Source organism: Haliotis cracherodii, unplaced genomic scaffold (genome assembly GCF_022045235.1).
Source record: "Haliotis cracherodii isolate W230 unplaced genomic scaffold, xgHalCrac1.p SCAF_13, whole genome shotgun sequence".
NCBI classification, from domain to species: Eukaryota; Metazoa; Mollusca; class Gastropoda; order Lepetellida; family Haliotidae; genus Haliotis; species Haliotis cracherodii.
Window position 1 is genome coordinate 38406090 of NW_027266268.1, and position 20407 is coordinate 38426496.

General features: G+C 41.7%; 1 protein-coding gene across 1 annotated transcript; it reads left to right on the plus strand.

The window, feature by feature from the left end:
• The first annotated feature begins 1805 nt into the window (after positions 1-1805).
• On the plus strand, positions 1806-19362 carry LOC139459906 (uncharacterized). The gene is made up of 9 exons (XM_071241630.1): positions 1806-1947; positions 9340-9532; positions 10711-10843; positions 11098-11205; positions 12284-12460; positions 14215-14375; positions 15225-15468; positions 16593-16689; positions 17494-19362. The coding sequence occupies exons 1-9, from the start codon at positions 1919-1921 to the stop codon at positions 18608-18610; spliced, it is 2259 nt and encodes a 752-aa protein (XP_071097731.1). The 5' UTR covers positions 1806-1918; the 3' UTR covers positions 18611-19362.
• The last annotated feature ends 1045 nt before the right edge of the window (positions 19363-20407 follow it).

Consider the following 20407-nt stretch of genomic DNA (forward strand, 5'->3'; position numbering starts at 1 on the left):
TCCAAATTGCCTAAATCGATGTTCATGATGTCAGTCACTGGATTGTCTGTTCCAGACTCGATTATTTACAGACTGCTATCATATAGCTGTACTATTGCTGACTGTGGCGTTAAACAACAAACTAACAAACAAAACAAACGTGTCTGTAGCACACTGTGTGAGTGGAGGTGCTACCGGGAGAGCATCACTGGTTTTCAGTGGTCCACAGATCTATGTATCTTTTCTCATCCTTGCTTTGTCTTTTATGCCTCATGGAGTCCGTTTTCTGAATACATTCTAGACTGATTGTTCTCTGGTGTTCATGTATGATAATGGAATTTATTGTGACAGATGTAACGTGTGTTGCGAATATGGCAATATTATTTATTCATGTTAGTAATTTCCTAGGAATAAGGGTGTGTGATTACAGTGTTACGTCTCCTGGTCTATGTAATGCGTGGGCTGAGCAGTGAGTATATAGACTCGCTAACATGCTAGTACAGAGAGGGCGGCGGGGTAGTCTAGTGGTTACAGCGCTCGCTCTTCACGTCGAAGACCCGGGTTCGATTCTCCACATTGGCACAATGTGTGAAGCCCATTGCTGGTGTCCCCCGCACTGATGTTGCTGGAATATTGATAAAAGTGGCGTAAAACCATACTTACTCACTAGTTCACAGACTATTCTAAAAGGGGTAACTGTCGAGTGAATTAAATGTTCCAAATAAACCTTGACGGCCTGTAGGTCGAGTATGGCCCAGGCAAACCAGTGGATGACGACATGAGCAACGAACCATGATCTCGAGGCAAGGTCACACACAATCAGCCCTTTCACAAATCGTAACCAGAGGTACGTTACCCCCAATAATCGCCTTCGCGAGGAACCTGCTGCGTCCCGTTAACTGATCGATTAGAGTATGCTAGAGCATGATTTGTTTATTGTTTAACGCCGCACTGAGGAACATTCCATCCATATGATGGCCTCGCTCAATGATCAAACGTGTACTAAACTGACGTCCAAAAGAAACTTTACCAACTGAAAATATAAATTTCAAACTAGGTATAATTTCTTTTCGATGAAGTCTATCTAAAATACATAACCTTAATACAACAATAGTGTATGCAGAAAATGTTAATCGTCTGTTACATATTTGCGAGAGAACACGCGAAAAAGTGAAAAACACGTTAAGAATTTTCTGCCAAGAACTGACTGAATTTGAAAATGTTCCATCTCATTGTAAATGTCTTATACATGTGCTGGAATTCAAGGTGTCTCGGAATGTACTTGATATGTTGCATTAATATATACCATATATACAACAAAATGATTTCAGCCCAATTGACACTGCCCCTGTTGACATCCGGGTTAGATCCTTCAACTTATTCTTGTCGTAAGAGGCGACTGAGAGGATGGTTGATGCATGTCATCTTATCCCTCATCGATGTGCATAATTGTCTGGTCCAGGCACAATTGTAAACAGAGGTGAGGTGAGGTGAGGTGAGGTGAGGGTTAAAGTCGCTGTCACGATTATTGCAGTTATATAGCGACGTGCATGCACGTGAGTGTGTGTGTATGTTCGTGTGTGTGGCTGTTGATTTCGGTTTAAAAGTGCTAGCCCACTGAGATACCATGCCGCAGTTTAACATGGATACCCCACTCAGACACAATATACAAAATTTATACCCATAATGCCGATCCATTATGCCACCACGGGGTTTCCGCACCTTGCTAATACGAACATGCAGATAGGAAACACACATCGTCATAAGCGCGTATCATATTGCGAAATGTACCAACGCCTCGTCACCACGAAAAGCCCCTTGTGTTTACCCCTTTGTACAGAGAGAGCGGTCACGTTGTATCACGAGCAGCGTGACAAAGTACGTATACATCCTGATACATTTTGATCATTACAACCGGTCGACGTGCAGCACCTGTAGCATGTTGGGCGTTGCTGTCATCTCGTCCAGGTAGGTTCCGATTGATATGTGTTACCTTTACTGTTTTACTGTAAACTTTACTGTTTTACTGTAAAGTACAAAGGGTAACTAGGTTAAACTTGTACACTGGTAGTGACAGCGGGCCACCACAACCTGGCTGTTTACTGTCTGGGTGCATTGTGTGGCTATAACTCATCGGGTTCACGAAGCACATATGCCAGTCACGGCTGATTAATAATCAGCCTCTATTGAACACACCTCTATGGGAGCTCTATGGCGACTATACGACATCTTATAAGCCTTTCCTTTAAACGTCCATATTTATTACATGTACGGTGGGGCCCGTGTTCGACGTGGTCTTAAGCAGTCGTTTCCTTGTCATCAGCTGCCACGCTCTTTCAGTTGCGTAACATTGTGCAAGAGGGTGTGGAAGATGAGTAGGAGTATGTCGACAGCGGCGATAAACAAACGCATGTGATGGTCTTTAACTTCCACAGTGCGGTAAGGTCGCAAGTCAACTGATTCACATTCTTCTAAATGTACATACACTTTATTCAGATGTATTGTAGGCCATAGGCCCATGATACAATGGTTACAGAGTGGTAATGGGAGTTGGAGATCCCAACATACTTTGCCTTAGATTCAAAGCTTTTAGAATATACATGGCTAGTTTCTTAACAGTAAATGGGTTGGTGGATGACATTTAAATATTGTACTTATGTCTTGTCGGGAACTCATAATAATGCAAGGATATATATTCTGACCTCAAAGCTTAATAACAATCACAAATTAAAATAAAGTGATCCTCATCTTCGATATAACCATGTTTACAAACAGTACAAACTCTTTCTTCTCTAGGTTTCTTGTTATGTCTACCTGATTCAATTCTTAGATGATGAGAACTACATCTGAAACGTGCCATAATACTTCTAAATTTATCACATGATAGCCTTGTAATATACATTTCAACGCCAAATGTTTGCTTATACAAAGAATAATAATATGATTTCGAACTTTCTCGTATAGATGAATGCCAGTCTTGTTGGTACGATAATTTTAGCCTCACAAAAAAATCCATTATGAACAAAGGTATACATGTATTTGCAACACACTGTGAATCCCATATAAAACCAAATCCTGCTGACACAATTATGTGTCTAATTTTGGAAACCCAGTTTAGTTTACTATTCCTTACAGCTTGCAGTTGCATATTATAACATTTCTTTACATATCTAGATTCTGGCATTTTCAAAATTTTGCACCAATATTTAACAACTCTTTTATAAGCATTAAATGTATGGAGGATATCGGCCACATTCACCTCTTATAACGTGATTTGAGGTGGAGACCTTAACACCTAAAAAGCGCTTACAAGCCATCATATGGATACTTTCAATATCATTACAAATTTCAGGACTCAGACCCCATATTTCTGCTCCATTTAGCAAAATTGGGCTAATTTTGGTATCAAATATTTTAAAAAATAAATCAAAGGGTATGGGCTTAAAGTTGGACAGAGATTTCAGTATGCCACATAGTACTTTCTTAGCCTGTAGTGCTGCAACCTTAACATGTTTACCCCATGATAAAGTTCTTGTAAAAGATAAACCTAAATATTTGTACGAGGTTACACACTCAAGACTGAAACCATCAAAGGTCCATTTCTCATACTTTAATAAAACACCACCTTTTTTAAAAACAATGACTTTAGTTTTTCCAGATTAACACACAAATGGTAGGTATCACAAAAATATTTTAACGTATCAATACGTTTCTGAAGACCATATACAGTGTCAGAAAGCAAAACAACATCATCTGCAAATAATAACAAAAATAGTTGAATAAGTTCAGGATGAAGCTGTATGCCTGTTGAATAAGATAATTCTATATCCATTGCCAACTCATTTATAAGCATAGAAAATAATAATGGACTTAAGACGCATCCCTGCCTTAAGCCAAGAGGACAATGAAATTCTTCAGAGAAAATATTATTTGACCTTACACTAGCCTTAACACACTTAAATATAGACTTTAAAGGAAGTAAAAACTTGGTGGATACACCCTGCTGCATTAATATAGACCACAATTTAGACCGATCAACAAGGTCAAAAGCCTTTTTAAAATCTACAAATAATGCATAAATTTTGCCATGATTTTTTCCTAAATAACGCTGAATGACTGCTTGTAAAATATAAATGTTGTCTATTGTACTGTATTCTTTCCGAAAACCTGCTTGGGATTCCACAATTTTATCATATACACTGGACCAAAAGGATAGCCTGTTATTTAAAATTGAAGTATAAAGTTTACTAAATACACTCAATAAAGTTATTCCTCTATAATTATTGGGTAGGGAGGTATAACCTTTCTTATGTAATGGAATTATTATGCCAGTACACCAAGATTGTGGAAAGCTACCTGTGTCAAAAATAATATTAAAGACAAGTTCAATATATGGGACTAAAATATCCTGAGCAGCCACAAAGAACTCTGATATTATATGATCCAACCCTGCAGACTTTGAACATTTAAGCTGTGAAATTGCTTTTAATATTTCCTCTCGGGAGGTGAATCTAAAATATTCTTAGAGACATCATCAGTTAAGGTATTTCCACATGGTTTAACAACGTCATCAAAACACTCATTGTCAACTTCACCAGCATCTTCATGTGGGCCTGTCGAATAAACAGAACTATTAAACAAATCATTAAAATGCTCATACCACATAATTGTAGATATAGGTGATATATTATTACTAGATGATAAACAATCTCTCAATATTCTCAAAACATCTTTAGCATTATTAATGTGTGATAATAATTTAACTCTAATCTTCTCAGCATACAGTCCCTTTTTGTTCCTAAGAATAGTTGTGTACAGATTACGGGCTGTAATAAAGTTCTGAAGAGATATATTGTCCCTGAGTTGTCTGAATACTTTCCATCCTGGAGTAAACACATTCCTTATCATACCAAGGTTGTTTTATGGACAGACCCCTTTTCATACAGTCAGCTGCGGAGCATATAGCTGTGGTAAGTTTGTCTATAGCTGCATCAATATCAGTCATAGCTACGTCAGAGCATGACATTAACATATTTAAAAACCTGGTGACATAAGGTTGTCCCTAAAATCAGACAGCTTGTTAGTGTCCCACATATAATTATAACTGGCACTTGCACCAGCACGTGCTTCTTGCCTCTCTGCATGTGCTGCCGACTGAACACGTGATTGAAATGAACATGAGACCGGTAAGTGGGGGGGATTCCCCTCTCGAAACAAAATTAAAGCTATCACACAAAGAAAACAGGTTGCTGGAAGCAATAATATAGTCAATCACACTTGTTCCTGTGGAACTGATTTAGGTAAAATCACCTGTACCTGCATCACGACCCACTCTTCCATTTAATATATTCAGATTCAAAGTTGCACAGAGATCCAACAATTTTCGGCCATACTTGTTGATTTTTTTGTCACATGAATGCCTAGTAATATTGAGACTATCACACATAAAATCAAAGAAATTTATATTTAAGTGTTCGGCTATATCATCATTTACAAAATCCACATCTGTGCCTGTCCGAGCGTTAAAATCGCCACCAAGAATTATATCAACATCGCCCATTTTCTGCAGGACATCAAATAAATCTTCTTGAAATAAAGTGATACCACATCTACAGTTCTTACTGTCATACCATGACGACCCATCTGGGTAAATATAAACTGAACACAAGATATCTTTTTCATGAACAAATAAGGACTTATTAAATGCAATGAATACCGCATTTTCACCAATATGCATATACTTTATACAAGATTTTAATGATTTTCTAATTAATAGTGAAATTCCGCCTGATAAACGTCCAGACTGGGCAGTTTTGATAGCATTTACGTTATAAGCAATGTAATCTGTGAATACATCCACAAATTCAACATTCTTCTAGATCGTTGGTACTGTTATATAGTAACACCATCAAGAATATAGATCCCCAACAACCTATGTTCGTTTTGGAGGCGACTAAATGGATTTGGTGGACAGGACCGGTGAATCGGTTGATTGAATGTCATCGTATCATTTCGTTGGATTGATAGTCAAGATGTGAATCACTGAATTGTCAGGTCTAGACGAGATTATTTAACGTAAAGATCTGTCTTCAGTTACATTTTACTCGATTAATTTTGCAATATGTATGGGTATACTAGTACAATAACCTATAATGATATAAAATATCTTCACGGTCTTGTTCTAGGGCCGATTTTCACAGTGTACGTTATGTCAATAGGAATGTTGCTGCTGAAGAATGTTTAGTATTCGTTGTTCCCAACCGTCTCGTTTTAATCTGATTCAACAGTCGGATGTCATACAACAGTTTAAAACATGCACACTGTATATATGTACAGCACAAGGAATGTAGGTTCGTTATGGTGAGTTGTTGGGGAATGTTGTCAGCCAACAAATCATCAATTATATTATTTACAGTCAGTTCAAATCGTCAACTTACAAAATTATCAGATTGGGAGCAATGTTGTACAAATGTGAGATATTTGATATGGAGCAACTTTCAAACGGCAGAGATTGAATGTTAAGATCACCCAAAATTTCTCAAACAAATCGGTGTTTCAAATATGTACAACTGTCGTTTCTAATTACACATTATTTCTTCACCCCTACATTGGAAACTGATACGCATGCTTTATATTCTGTCCAGCGTCGTCTTGATTGTCTTACGAATTCTGAAATAGACCTATATACATGTATATCTTCCAAGGCCACACCTTACACTGTTTACCTTAGACATTGAAATGACTTGTCACCACGACACATTATGCATATTTATCGCCCTCGGCTCTGACACTACAACTGTGACAGCCTATTCTCAATGCACCGTTGAGTACACTCCACTCTCTCTCGCCCGTGATTGTGTCCCAGTTCACAGTATGAGACGGCATAATTACAAAGTGTTCTGACGTCACTGCATTCCGCCTCGTGAAGGTGTATAGCGCTGAGACTGTCTCAGGTCTATGTAACGGTACGGGAGTTAGGATCACCTTAGCGCCGAGACTGTCGCAAGACTATGTAACGGTATGGGAGTTACGATCGCTTTGTGTACGACACCCTGGTACCATCACTATTTGATAGTGATGTATAGGCACATTCTCATGATGTATTCGGAATTGTACAATCGACCCAGCTTTAGGCAGAGATTTCTTATGAACATGGAAAGGGGATTGTCGCTTTTATTTTCATAAGATTTGCCCAGAATATGGATATGTAACATGATCAACAGATCTGCTTTAGACTAACTACTTATGCTTTACGACATAAACAGTTGTGTTTCTTCTATCCCCAGTGTGCTAATGAGGATCTCACAAACAGACAAAAACTCTAAGACTGGGACACTACAAGGTTGTACGAAGTTCCATCCTTGATATGACACTGAGAACCCTCACTGCAAAACTTACATCACAAAGTCCTACACGCATGTCATGCATGTACGAAAGGAAGCAAATTATTAAAAATGTTTAGGGGGTGGGGTGAGGGGAACGGATTGGATCACTAAAACTAAGCAAAGTGTAGATTTTATGTATTCTAAAAGTGATTAAGTTTCTGCAAAATAATTTTGAAATGCATAGCTTCTGGTTTCAACCATACAACATAATCCGTGTTATCAATCCCTTGTAAACACCTCGTGTTTTTCATCTTAACCTTGTGGCGGGGAAGCCTTGCAGGTAAAACGTTCACTCGTCACGCTGAAGGTCCGGGTTTGATTCCCCACAACGGTAAAACGTATGAATCAATTAGTTTCCCCTGTCGTTATATTGTTGAAATATTGCTAAATCACAAAATCTCACTCATCTTTACAGTTGTACTGGATCTTATGAGCATGTTCGGGCCGAACTTGGCAATTTTGCTTGGGGCATATGAGCTTTGTATGTACTGGAGAAAGCACGATGTATTAAGATTCCCATTGTTTCCATAAATGATAAAAACGTCAAACATTAGAGTAAGCGAATCGAGTTGGAGCTGCTTTTACTGAAATATTAACCATATAATAACCGAACAGTGTATGACAATGAGCTATCAATTCGTTATCTCGATAACGGATGTCTCCTTGTCAAGATGATCTCTCTACTACAGAGTTCTCCTTGTCAGGGATATCTCTATCACGGATCTCTCCTTAATTTCATGGAAATCTCTCTGTAACGGATCTCCCCTTAATTTCAAGGAAATCTCTCTATCACGGATCTCTCCTTAATTTCAAGGAAATCTCTCTGTAACAGATCTCTCCTTAATTTCAAGGAAATCCCTCTGTAACGGATATCTCCTTAATTTCAAGGAAATCTCTCTGTAACGGATCTCTCCTTAATTTCAAGGAAATCTCTCGATAACGGATCTCTCCTTAATTTCAAGGAAATCTCTCTGTAACGGATCTCTCCTTAATTTCAAGGAAATCTCTCTGTAACGGATCTCACCTTAATTTCAAGGAAATCTCTCTGTAACGGATCTTTCCTTAATTTCAAGGAAATCCCTCTGTGACGGATCTCTCCTTAATTTCAAGGAAATCCCTCTGTAACGGATATCTCCTTAGTTTCAAGGAAATCTCTCTGTAACGGATCTCTCCTTAATTTTAAGGAAATCTCTCGGTAACGGATCACTCTGTATTTTCAAGGATTTCTAATAAAGAAGTTCTCTCTATGACTCATCTCACTTATAAAGGAGCTCACTCCATCACTCCCTGTTTCTATCAAGGCGTTCTCTCAATCATGGCTCTATCCTTATCACAGATTTGTCTTTATCACGGATCCCTCTTTATCACGGATCTCTCTTTATCACGGATCACTCTTTATCACGGATCTCTCTTTATAACGGATCCTTCTTTATCACGGATCTCTCTTTATCACGGATCCCTCTTTATCACGGATCTCTCTTTATCACGGATCCCTCTTTATCACGGATCTCTCTTTATCACGGATCTCTCTTTATCACGGATCCCTCTTTATCACGGATCCCTCTTTATCACGGATCATTCTGTATCAAGGGGTTTTCTCTTTCACGGATCTCCCACTCTTTTACAGATCTCCCCCGCACTGTCGCGGGTCTATCCCTATCACACGAGTCTTGACATGTATTGTCAGAGGTGACAAGGTAGATCCTGATATACCAGCAGGAAGTATCGTTACAGATCCACCACATATTTGAAATCAAACCATAGCTTTCTAGCTTAAACCCAGATGGGAACGAATTGACCAGCTATTCCCTGGCTATGCTTACCCAATTGTCAATATTAAGAAGACACTTTACTACTGCTTCGTACTCATGCATTGTACACACATTAGAGTTTCGCAACAGGTGTCCCCTGACTGACGATATATGATTGACCTAGCTATACATGATATACATTTTACTGTGTTTCCTGTTTGCAGATGGGCACTATTCTTCGTGACGCTGCTGCACACGGGCTCAGGGCACGCTCACTACCGAGATAAAATACCCAACGGTCACAATGTCCCCAGCCCCTGCAAGCCCGGGGAGACGTGGGCAGGGGTGGGGCACAAGCTGATGGCGGGGGGCGGGGTCAGGAACACCTTCGGACAGGATTTTGCAGACAACGGCAAGGTGAGTGCAAGTTGTCGATGAAGTCCTGTGTGTGTGTGTGTGTGTGTGTTTTGGGGCCTGTGTGGGGTGTGGGGTGTGGGGGATGGTGGCAGTTGTGTGTGTATGTGTGTGTGTGTGTGTGTGTGTGTGTGTGTGTGTGTGTGTGTGTGTGTGTGTGTGTGTGTGTGTGTGTGTGTGTGTGTGTGTGTGTTTTGGGGATTAGGTGGGGGTGGGGGATGGTGGCTGTGGTGTGTTTGTGTGTGTGTTGGGGATTGGGTGGGGGGATGGTGGGGGTGGGGTTGGGGTTGGGGTTGGGGTTGGGGTTGGGGGCGAGACTGGTGACTTGCTGGGATGTTAGATAAAACATATCCCCATCCCACACGATGATATTAAATCGAAGGCCCCTAAAGCATGTATGATCGTCACAACATGCCACACAACCATTTGACCTACCCATAGTGACTTACAGATTATATTTCAGCACAGCTTCATTTGATTTCCATGACATGTTTGTTTTTGCAAGGTAGACACGGTTTGCCTCTGGCGGGTCTTAGGAAACTCGATGTGTACATTAAACATACAAAACACACACAACGCATCAGGCACCCATGGTTCGGCCGGGAAATACACACAGATATAAAAACAATTCAGACATCCAAATACCAGCCAAATATTCCTGACCCAATACGCTATGGTGACAATTATTACACTCACACCCGTCTTTATACCACTTACATTTCGGCCTCCATAATACCCGGGTCTATGCCAGCGACACAATTATGTAGTTTATTAGTGAAATATATAAGTCGGCGGGAATGAAACGGAGTGAATGAGTGAGTTGGCTTTAACGCCGCTTTATAATGGAGTGTCAGCTTAATGTGGGAGGAAAGCCCGAAGTGATGGAGGTTTCAGACGTTTACCACTTCAGTGAATCGTACGAGTACGGCTATGGTGCCAACAAACCTAGATATATAATCGGGGCGAACCGGGATTCGAACCCAAGATCATAGGTTTCTGGCGTGCCCAATGGACGCAACTCTGCACAGCGAATTGTGGCGCCTTAGACGACTCTCCTGCCCCGTGTATAAAAAAACTCTCTTCATAAGTTTAATTGCATTCCACATTGGTAAATTTTGAAGTTAGAGGATTCGTAAACCAAGCAATAAAACATCCAGTAAAAACGTTTTTTTTCACCCCAGGAATGGACAAGAGCGTTGTGTGAGAAAGATTCGGACAGTGACGGATTGACCAATGGTCAGGAACTGGGCGACCCCAACTGTACCTGGTCTCAGGGAATGACAAACCTCACCGGTTCAACGCTATCCCACCCAGGTGAGTGTGAGAGGTGTCACAAGACCTCGTTAAGGGGGTTGAAGCCTACCTTGAATCCCGAATACTATCTAATTTGTAACTCTCATTGCTCACCCCTGAATCCCGAATCACTTAACACAAACATCATAAGCAATGAGAAAAGGCTGCGATTCGGTGTTAAATTTCTCCCAAAATTTCGAAAATGAAAACATTATAAAACATACTTAAGCATACACCATTAAGTTGTTTCATATATTGAATCTCCGTACCCCCAGGTGTGTGTGACCCCTGGAACGACCCCAAGTGTCTGGCCAGAGACGAGAGTTGGGTACTGACGGCTTGTCAGGCTTCGGACTTCACCTGCAACGGCATCAATGACGTCAGTACGTATCCTCCCCACAGTTGGGCGGGGAATCAATTCTATATTTCTGCGGATGTTTTTCATCTCCCGACAGTCCTGTATTACCCTCCTGATCATCCTCGTTATTCATGTATGCACCCATTCATCCCGCTTGAGTATATACCACCCCACTCTGGAAGGAATAAGCAATGTCCATGCCACCCATTTGTTGTTAAGTTGATGCGATGATTATTATGACCCATAATATGACATGCTTTAGACTGACTATGGGCCCCATTCCACAGAGAGGTGTTATTGCTTCACCGATGGCAGCTATATTTCTTTAAACAGATTATGATATTCGTAGTTTACAACCGCTTCATTGAGTAGAGTGTTCTACAGGGTTATGTACCTTAGTCCTACCAAGATCTGCTTTCGTGGATTCTTATCAACACTCCAACACACACTGGTATACCTGTTCTCGTGGGTTTTACAAAAGTGGTACATCATCATTTTATTTTGGTGATAAGGCTTGAGGCCCTCACAGTTGTAAATAAATATTGGGGTGCCTGGGATTTTGTATTGAGATTAGATATTTGTTCAGCTACAGCTCCAAAATCCGATATCTAGAACTATGAGCCTCGAATGTTTGATTAAGAAATACACCTTGTAGTAAATGTTATTCTTGTGCAAAGCATTTTTTTTTTAACAATCTGAAGCATAATCATAAGTCCCAATCTTGTACACGCGTGCACCCGGTTACAGATACCTCCCCTTACCAACTTGAACACCCGTGCACCCGGTTACAGATACCTCCCCTTACCAACTTGAACAACCGTGCACCCGGTTACAGATACCTCCCCTTACCAACTTGAACACCCGTGCACCCGGTTACAGATACCTCCCCCGAACAACTAGTACACCAGTGCACCCGGTTACAGATACCTCCCCTTACCAACTTGAACACCCGTGCACCCGGTTACAGATACCTCCCCTTACCAACTTGAACACCCGTGCACCCGGTTACAGATACCTCCCCTTACCAACTTGAACACCCGTGCACCCGGTTACTGATAGTTTCGGAACATGCTTTGTAACATTGCGACCAATTTTCCATCTAGACGTGCGTAACATGGATTTGAGGATACCCAGGACTGCCGTGCCACCAGTTGAAACAACCTACATGTGTCAGATCTTCTCCATCCCCAACGACACCGACTACCACATCATTGCCAGCAAACCCATCATCGAAAACGTCAACATCATGCACCACGCCGTCATCTTCGGCTGCACTGAAGGTAATAATAAAGTCAACTAGTTTATTAGAGTGAAAACCGGGACAATGCGGGTTAGACAGATCCCAGCAACCTAAACTTGTCAGGAGTCAGGAGTTTAGCTGTGGGGCTTGTCAACTGATTTACATTCTTTTGGATTGTTAGTGTCGTATCACACACACACACACACACACACACACACACACACACACACACACACACACACACACACACACACACACACACACACACACACACACACACACACACACACACACACAAACGCACGCACGCACGCACACACACCAACACACACACACACACGCAAGCACGCACACCAACACACAAAGATACACACACACACAGATATACACACACACACACACAGAGATATACACACACGCGCGCGCGCGCGCACACACACACACACCAACACACACAGATACACACACACACAGATATACACACACACACACGCGCGCGCGCGCACACACACACAGATACACACACACGCACGCACACACACACACGCACAAACACACACACACACGAACACACACACACAGACACACACACACAGACAGACACACACACACTCACTCACTGACACACACACACACACACACACACACACAATCCACCGATTGTAGTCTTAGAACATCCAAAACAGACTTAGAAAAGCGTTCGAGAAACAATTATCTCTGTACACCCAAGCCATTTGAGCCATATTAAATACTGGTCTTAATCAGTAAGGGGGCATGGGTGGCCCAGTGGTCTAAGGCGCCGTGATTCGCTGTGCAGAGTTGCGTCCCTTGGGCACTCCAGAAACCTATGATTGTGGGTTCGAATCCCGGTTCGCCCCGATTATGTTTCTAGGTTTGTCAGCACCATACCCGTGCTCGTGGGTTTCACCGAAGTGGTAAACGTCTGAGACCTGCATCACTTCAGGCTTTCCTCCCACATTAAGCTGACACGCCGTGATATAACTGGAATACTGTTCAAAGTGGCGTTAAACCCAACTCACTCACTCACATAATCTGTAAATCAACCATTTGGAACAATACTCCAGGTGAAATATTACGCTGTTTAATAATTGTGTTGTGTGTGGATATGGCCTTCCTGACTTTAGAGAACTGACAGTATCTAACCGAAAAATGTATACTCAAATAACTATAGTATGTAGAGATACCTTGACAGATAGACCCCCAGTCAACGTTTACCAACGGCTGCAGCCAATCCTATTCCCTCTCACAAACACACACACACAAACACACTCTCTCTCTCACAACAAACTCCCTTTCTATCACTCACACACACACTCACACACACTCCCTCTGTCTCACTCACACTCACACACACAGAGGAAACATACCCACCGAGAGACACATACACAGAGGCACACACACAGACACACACTGAGACACACACACAGACACACATACACAAACACACCCATACACATTCACACTCACACACAGAGGCACAAACACACAGACACTCACACATACACACAGAGACACACATAGACAGACACATACACACACACGAACACACAAAGACACATGCACATGACATACACACAGAGACCCACACAGAGACACACATACAAACACACGTAACCACACAGACACACACCCAGTGACACACACCAAGACACACGCAGACAGACACACACCGACAGACGCACACACAGTCGCACAGACACACGCACACAGACAGACACACACACACGCACTCCTTCTTCATGAAGGAGGTTTGACCGTCTACTCCTCTTTCAGACGAACCTGAGTCCCTTGCCCCCTTTACTTGCGGCATGCTTCCTGGTGGGAGCTGTCGGGCCGTCACAAGTATCTGGACACTGGGCAGTTCAGGTGACTGCATACACGAGTCCGTGGGATTCAGGATGGGGGTACACGGCTTCAAGAAGTTAGCTGTTCAGGTAAGTTGCAGCTACTGCCATCTGTTGATAGGATATGTATATGCAATACTTGAATGAGTAAGTGAGCTAAGATTACGCTGCTTTGAACAACATTGCGGCTAAATCACGGCGTGTCAGGTCAATGTGGGAGAAGAGCTGGAAGTGGACCAGGTCGTTTACAACCATAGTGAAACCACTTCAGTCACTTAAAACACAAATTTCATACACAATAAAAGACACTATAAACCTTTCAAATAATATTGATCAAATGTATTGTTATTCCCTGGACAATGCAGTCCTCCTATTGAAAGAACAAGAAGTGAACATATATACCCGTTATTGTAAAAATGAATTATTCACTTCAAATAGAAGTAATATGTATTTCCCCCAATGAATCGACCGATCCAAACAACTCCGATCCTTGCCAAATATATTGAAAACAATATTGTGCTACGCAAATGTATTCATATTTATATTTCGACCCAACCTTTTAGAGAAGCATAAATCGGTAGAACATAAAACACAAATTGTAGACTGGTTCGGGCAGCAAGCTTGGCGCTTTGTGACATATCCGGTTTAAGGTGCGCATGCGTAACGTCCTTAATTATGGAATGTAAGTAAACATGGAAACATGTATCTTTGCTAGGGGCGAGAAAGCATAAACTTCTTATATGATATTAATTTTGGTCCAAACTATTTTACTTCACTATTTAACAACTGACAAACGATTCGACACTGAGAACCAATGAATGCCATGTTCAGTGTCATCCAGTCGCAGCCTACAAGAACTCGGCCAATGCCTACTTTTGTGCAGGTAGACCAGAGACCAGTCAACTGTCATTCTTTCTAACTCATTCACACTTTTCACAGCTGCATTGGAACAATCCCGAAAAGAGGAGTGACTATTTCGACCAATCAGGAATGACGATCTACTTCACCCCGGTCCTGCGAACTTATGATGCAGGTATCCTGACAACTGGCCAAGTGAACCTGCTGATCCCACCAGGAGAACCTAGTGTGAAGACCCTGGCCAGAACCCCCGGTGCATGTACCAACCGTTCCTTCACAGGGAGAATCTATGTAACAGCAACCCTGAACCACATGCATTACCTGGGTATGTGCTGTTATAATAATGATAATAGTAATGCTGATAATATTAATGCTTCAGATAAGGATGAAAATAACATCACCAATAGTAATATAAACAATGATGATGATAAGGAAGAGAATTTATGGATGTCGACTTCTTTATAATGAGGAACACAACGTTTCGGAGTATACATGTATGCTTACTCCTTTATCATCCTAATGAAGGAGTAGGATAGACTACGAAACGTTGTGTTCCTCATAATAAAGAAGTTGACATCCGTGAATTCCTTATGTGTATCACTTCTAAATGCCTTTCAAAGACTTGATAATGATAATAGTAATAAGAGTGATAAGAACGATGATGATCATAAACATAACGTTATCAGCAACAAACACAATATTACAATAGTTTCATAATAGCGGTGCGTACTCTACCACAAAATATTACAAAGGTCGCATCATTTTCTCTGGGGATCACTGAAGTAGTTCAAATATTATGTTGAAAAGTAAAGTAAACAAATATGCAGAATAAACGCGATCTTCCCTGATAACTCTCTTCACAGCTGAATATATTCGGCTACACCGATACCGCATCACTAATCTCGCTATAACGAAAGACTTCGCGCTTGTTTTGTCATTGTGTCGTTGTATCAGGCTCAGTTTTAAATTAAATTTATAAATCTCGAATCTACGTTTTAAACCTCCAAATTGAAAAACAACCCACTAGGTTCATCTTCTAAGTATTTGTTTGTAATTTGTTTTTGACGAACATATTTTGTAGTACTTTCAGAAACTACTTATAAATATTTGTGATGTATGTCATTCTGTATGCACCTCCATAATGGACAAGTGTGGTGGCCCAGTCGTTTAAAGTGCTGCAATTCGCTGTGCAGAGTTGCGGCCCTTTGGCGTGCAAGGAACATATGATCGTGGGTTCGAGTCCCAGTTCGTGCAGATAATGTTTATAGGTTTGTCAGCACCATACCCATGCTCGTAAGGTTCACCAAAGTGGCAAACGTCTGAGACCTGCATCACTTCGGACTTTCCCTCCACATCAGGCGAACATATATATCTGATACATCTGATACACTGTTCAAAATGGCTTTAAACCCAACTCACTCATTTATGTGCTAATTTGTAAATCGTCAGGAATCTCCCAATCTCTGGAGCTGTACAGGAATGGTGTCAAAGTCCGAGATGTTGCAAGTGACCCAAAATATAACTATGACAACCCACTATTTCACAAGTAAGTGATCACGTATGACTAGTAATTTAACTCTTTCAGATAATCAGTTTAAAAGTTAACACAGTGAAATGAAACCTCCTTAATTCAGATTACAGTGCCAATTAATTAGTCCGGTTTAACAGTTATCCGGAATAACGAGTTTTCGTTTCAGAGGAAGTTTCCCTTTTAACGTGCAAGTTCAGGCTCCATATACGTAACGTTCACTGGACCATATGGCTGCTGTTGGTCTCAGTTAAATCAGTAAAACAGAAGAGAAATGTTTGTTTTGGGCTTTCTTCACAGTATCTGGTACTTTTCCTTTAGCAAACATAATTTTTATTTAGTGTATAATTATAACTGATATAGCAGGGTAGTCCTAAGATGTTGTAATTGTAAGTAGTCCCTTAGGAGTGCCGGGATCCGCGGGTACCAAACCCGTGCTCAAGGGTTTCACTAATGTGAACTTACTAACCATGGTATAACTTAATACTGTTGACCCCAACTCATGCCTGTTGTCAATGGATATACTTCACAAGGCGATTATATTCTGGTATCTTTAGAAAAATGTGTAAAAACATAACAAGAAATCCTATCTGATATGATGAGGATCCGATAACCCAAATGACTCTAAATTAAGGCGTCGACCGTCAGTGTAAGTCGCTGTTGGGGATAAAGCTAATAGCACACATGGACGTAAATACCAAACACTGCTTTCGCGAACACCCCGTTAACACCACTGATTTTTGGTGATCCAGTCATACAATTTTCACCACCATGTCATCACAATATAAATGATATTGTTGATTGTAAATGTTTTATGAACAGATTCAGTGAACCCATTGAGATCCGACCTGGTGACGAGCTGAGGACGCATTGTGAGTTCGCATCCTCCAAGAAGTCTACGACAACAATGTTCGGTGCTGCGACGTCCGACGAGATGTGCTACAGTTTCATCACCTACTACCCTCAACAGAACTCCAACAGACCATTCCTCACCAACTTCAAGAGCATTCCGTACTGCATGCTTGACATTGAGGACACGTACGAAGGTTGTGCTTGGAGGACGATTTTAACCGACCCCGAATTATTGCAGCTTCATGGCCTTGTGGACACAAATTGCAACTTGTTTGAGAAGTGTTCGCCCGCATGTTACAACGCCATTCAGACAACAAAGCAGCACAAATGTTTCCAGGGCGATATATGGAAATATAACATCTATACACTGTTAAGGGCCAAGATCACGGTCACGTTTCTCATGAAGTTACGGTCGTGTGAGTGTGAAGACGTTGCACCCTCCTCAGCACCCCCTACAGCCCCCGACGCGGTCTCCAAGCCTGACAACAGCACCTGTGACTGGGCAGGCTTATATGTTCCATCGGTTAGAAACCCACTCGACACAATCTTCATCAACGTCACCGGCAGTTGTGCTGCTACGGGCGACTGTCTCCAGGAGTGTGTGCCTGCTGTCAGGGCTGCGAGGGAACATCCGTGCTTCCAGGGAGCTGAGTGGGAACACGGACGGCGCTACCTCTATGAAAGATCAAACTCCAAGACTCTGGAGTTTCTCTTGGACTTTGAATCCTGTAATTGCGAGTTGGGGATCGCTGCTACACCCCCTACTACACCTGCTACTACACCTCCTACTGAACCTGCTACTTCACCTACCACTGAACCTCCTACTTCAGCTGCTACTACACCTGCTACTACACCTGCTACTACACCTGCTACTGAACCTGCTACTTCACCTACCACTGAACCTCCTACTTCACCTCCTACTTCACCTGCTACTACACCTGCTACTACACCTGCTACTACACCTGCCACTACACCTGCTACTGAATCTGATACGAAACCTACAACGGGTGCAGTTTCATTTCAGTATAGTTATCATCACTTTGTTCTGATAACAATCATTTCCATCGTCAGTGTTCTTGCTTCGTGAAGAGATACGATAAACCAACTCGATATACCTGTAATGAGATCCAGTGACTAACCAAATGAGGTTATCTATCCAGATCTTTTTTCGATGCCATGCCTTCTATTTCCTATTTCCTCTTTCACGACATTCTTCAAATGCTGGTTGTTTACGTAAACAAGCTTGGCTTCATATAAACTGTGTAATACACATAATGACGTCCACACATCGTGTTTTATATATTACTGTAACGTTGTAACCACCCGCTTGTCAACTGCTGTTGTTACTGTAACTTCTTTCTCCTACCACTACAACTACTATTGCTACAACTACTACTACTGCTACTGTTACTACAACTACTACTACTGCTGCTGCTGCTGTTACTACATATTCTTCTCCAACTTCCTCTGTGACTACAACTTCTACACTTCTTTCTCCTACCACTACAACTACTATTGCCACAACTACTCCTAATACTCCTACCGCTGCTGCTGCTGTTACTACATACATGTATTCTACTCCAACTGCTACTGGTACTACAATTACTACTACTCCTACTGCTGCTGCTGCTGCGGCTGTTACTACATATTCTACTCCAAATGCTACTGTTACTACAACTTCTACTCCAGCCACTACTCCAACTGATATTAGTTTCACTCCTCATCCTCGTCCTATTACTACTGTCTACTATTTCTGCGACTACAACATCTCCTACTACTACGGCTACAGCAACTACTACTACTTCTACTATTATATTTTGTAATAAATATAATGACGTACATGCATGGTATTATCGTAATTACTATAACGTTGTCATTGCCAACGTGCCTTAGTAGTGATTTGAGATTCTCACACTCGCAATTTGCTTGTCCTGGACAAAAAGTTGGCATTGTTTGATCAATGCTCTGAAGCAATATCACGACACCGGAAATGGGCTTCACACATTGTACCCATGTCGGGAATCGAACCTGGGTCTTCGTCGTGACGAGCGAACGCTTTAACCACTAGGCTACCCGACCGCCTCTTCACAAGAAGTGGAACGGTACTGACATGAACATTTGGAAAAATGAATTGGTTTGTCATAAGATCAGTTGTGAACAAATGACTGTGCACATTTTCTCCCTGCACTTTTAATCTTCAGAAAGGCACGTGTGGCACTTGTAATGGGAGGCGCGTCGCTGGTAAGAAACTTTTTTAAAGTTCAAGGGCAATAGGTGATTCAGTTGATGTCTCCTTCTTTCTTGCTCTGGCAGTGAGGAGATCATGTAAGCATGCGTCCATTAACTGCTTTCGAATCATTGCCAAAATGTTCAGGGCGATCTGAAAACTCCTCATTCTGAACAGCGAGTGCTTGTCCTCATCTTCTACCACCTCAGCATCTTCTATTGGGGGACATTGAGAGTAAAGTCACATGTGATGACAATCTTTGTCTTATCGTTGTCATAACCTCTTTCAGGGGCGGACTAGTGGTTAAAGCGTTCGCTCGTCACGGGTTCGATTCCCAGCATGGGAACATTGTGTGAAGCCCATTTGTGGTGTCCCCAGCCGCGATATTGCTGGAATATTGCTAAAAGCGGCGTAAAACCCTACTCAATCACTCACTCACTCAATCAATCAGTCAGTTGGAGGTGCTTAAGCAGCAGTAGCGGAGAATCAGCCTGAGGCGCCACAGCATAAACGAGCACTTAAACTGGATTCAGCATTGGGTTCAGAAAAACCTGCATTATTGAGACTCGTTCGAAATAGAGCCTATGCCAGGTCAATTCTGTGATAATAAGTTGGATGGTGTTGTCATATTTGCTCTGTTCGTCTTTGCATTTCTTA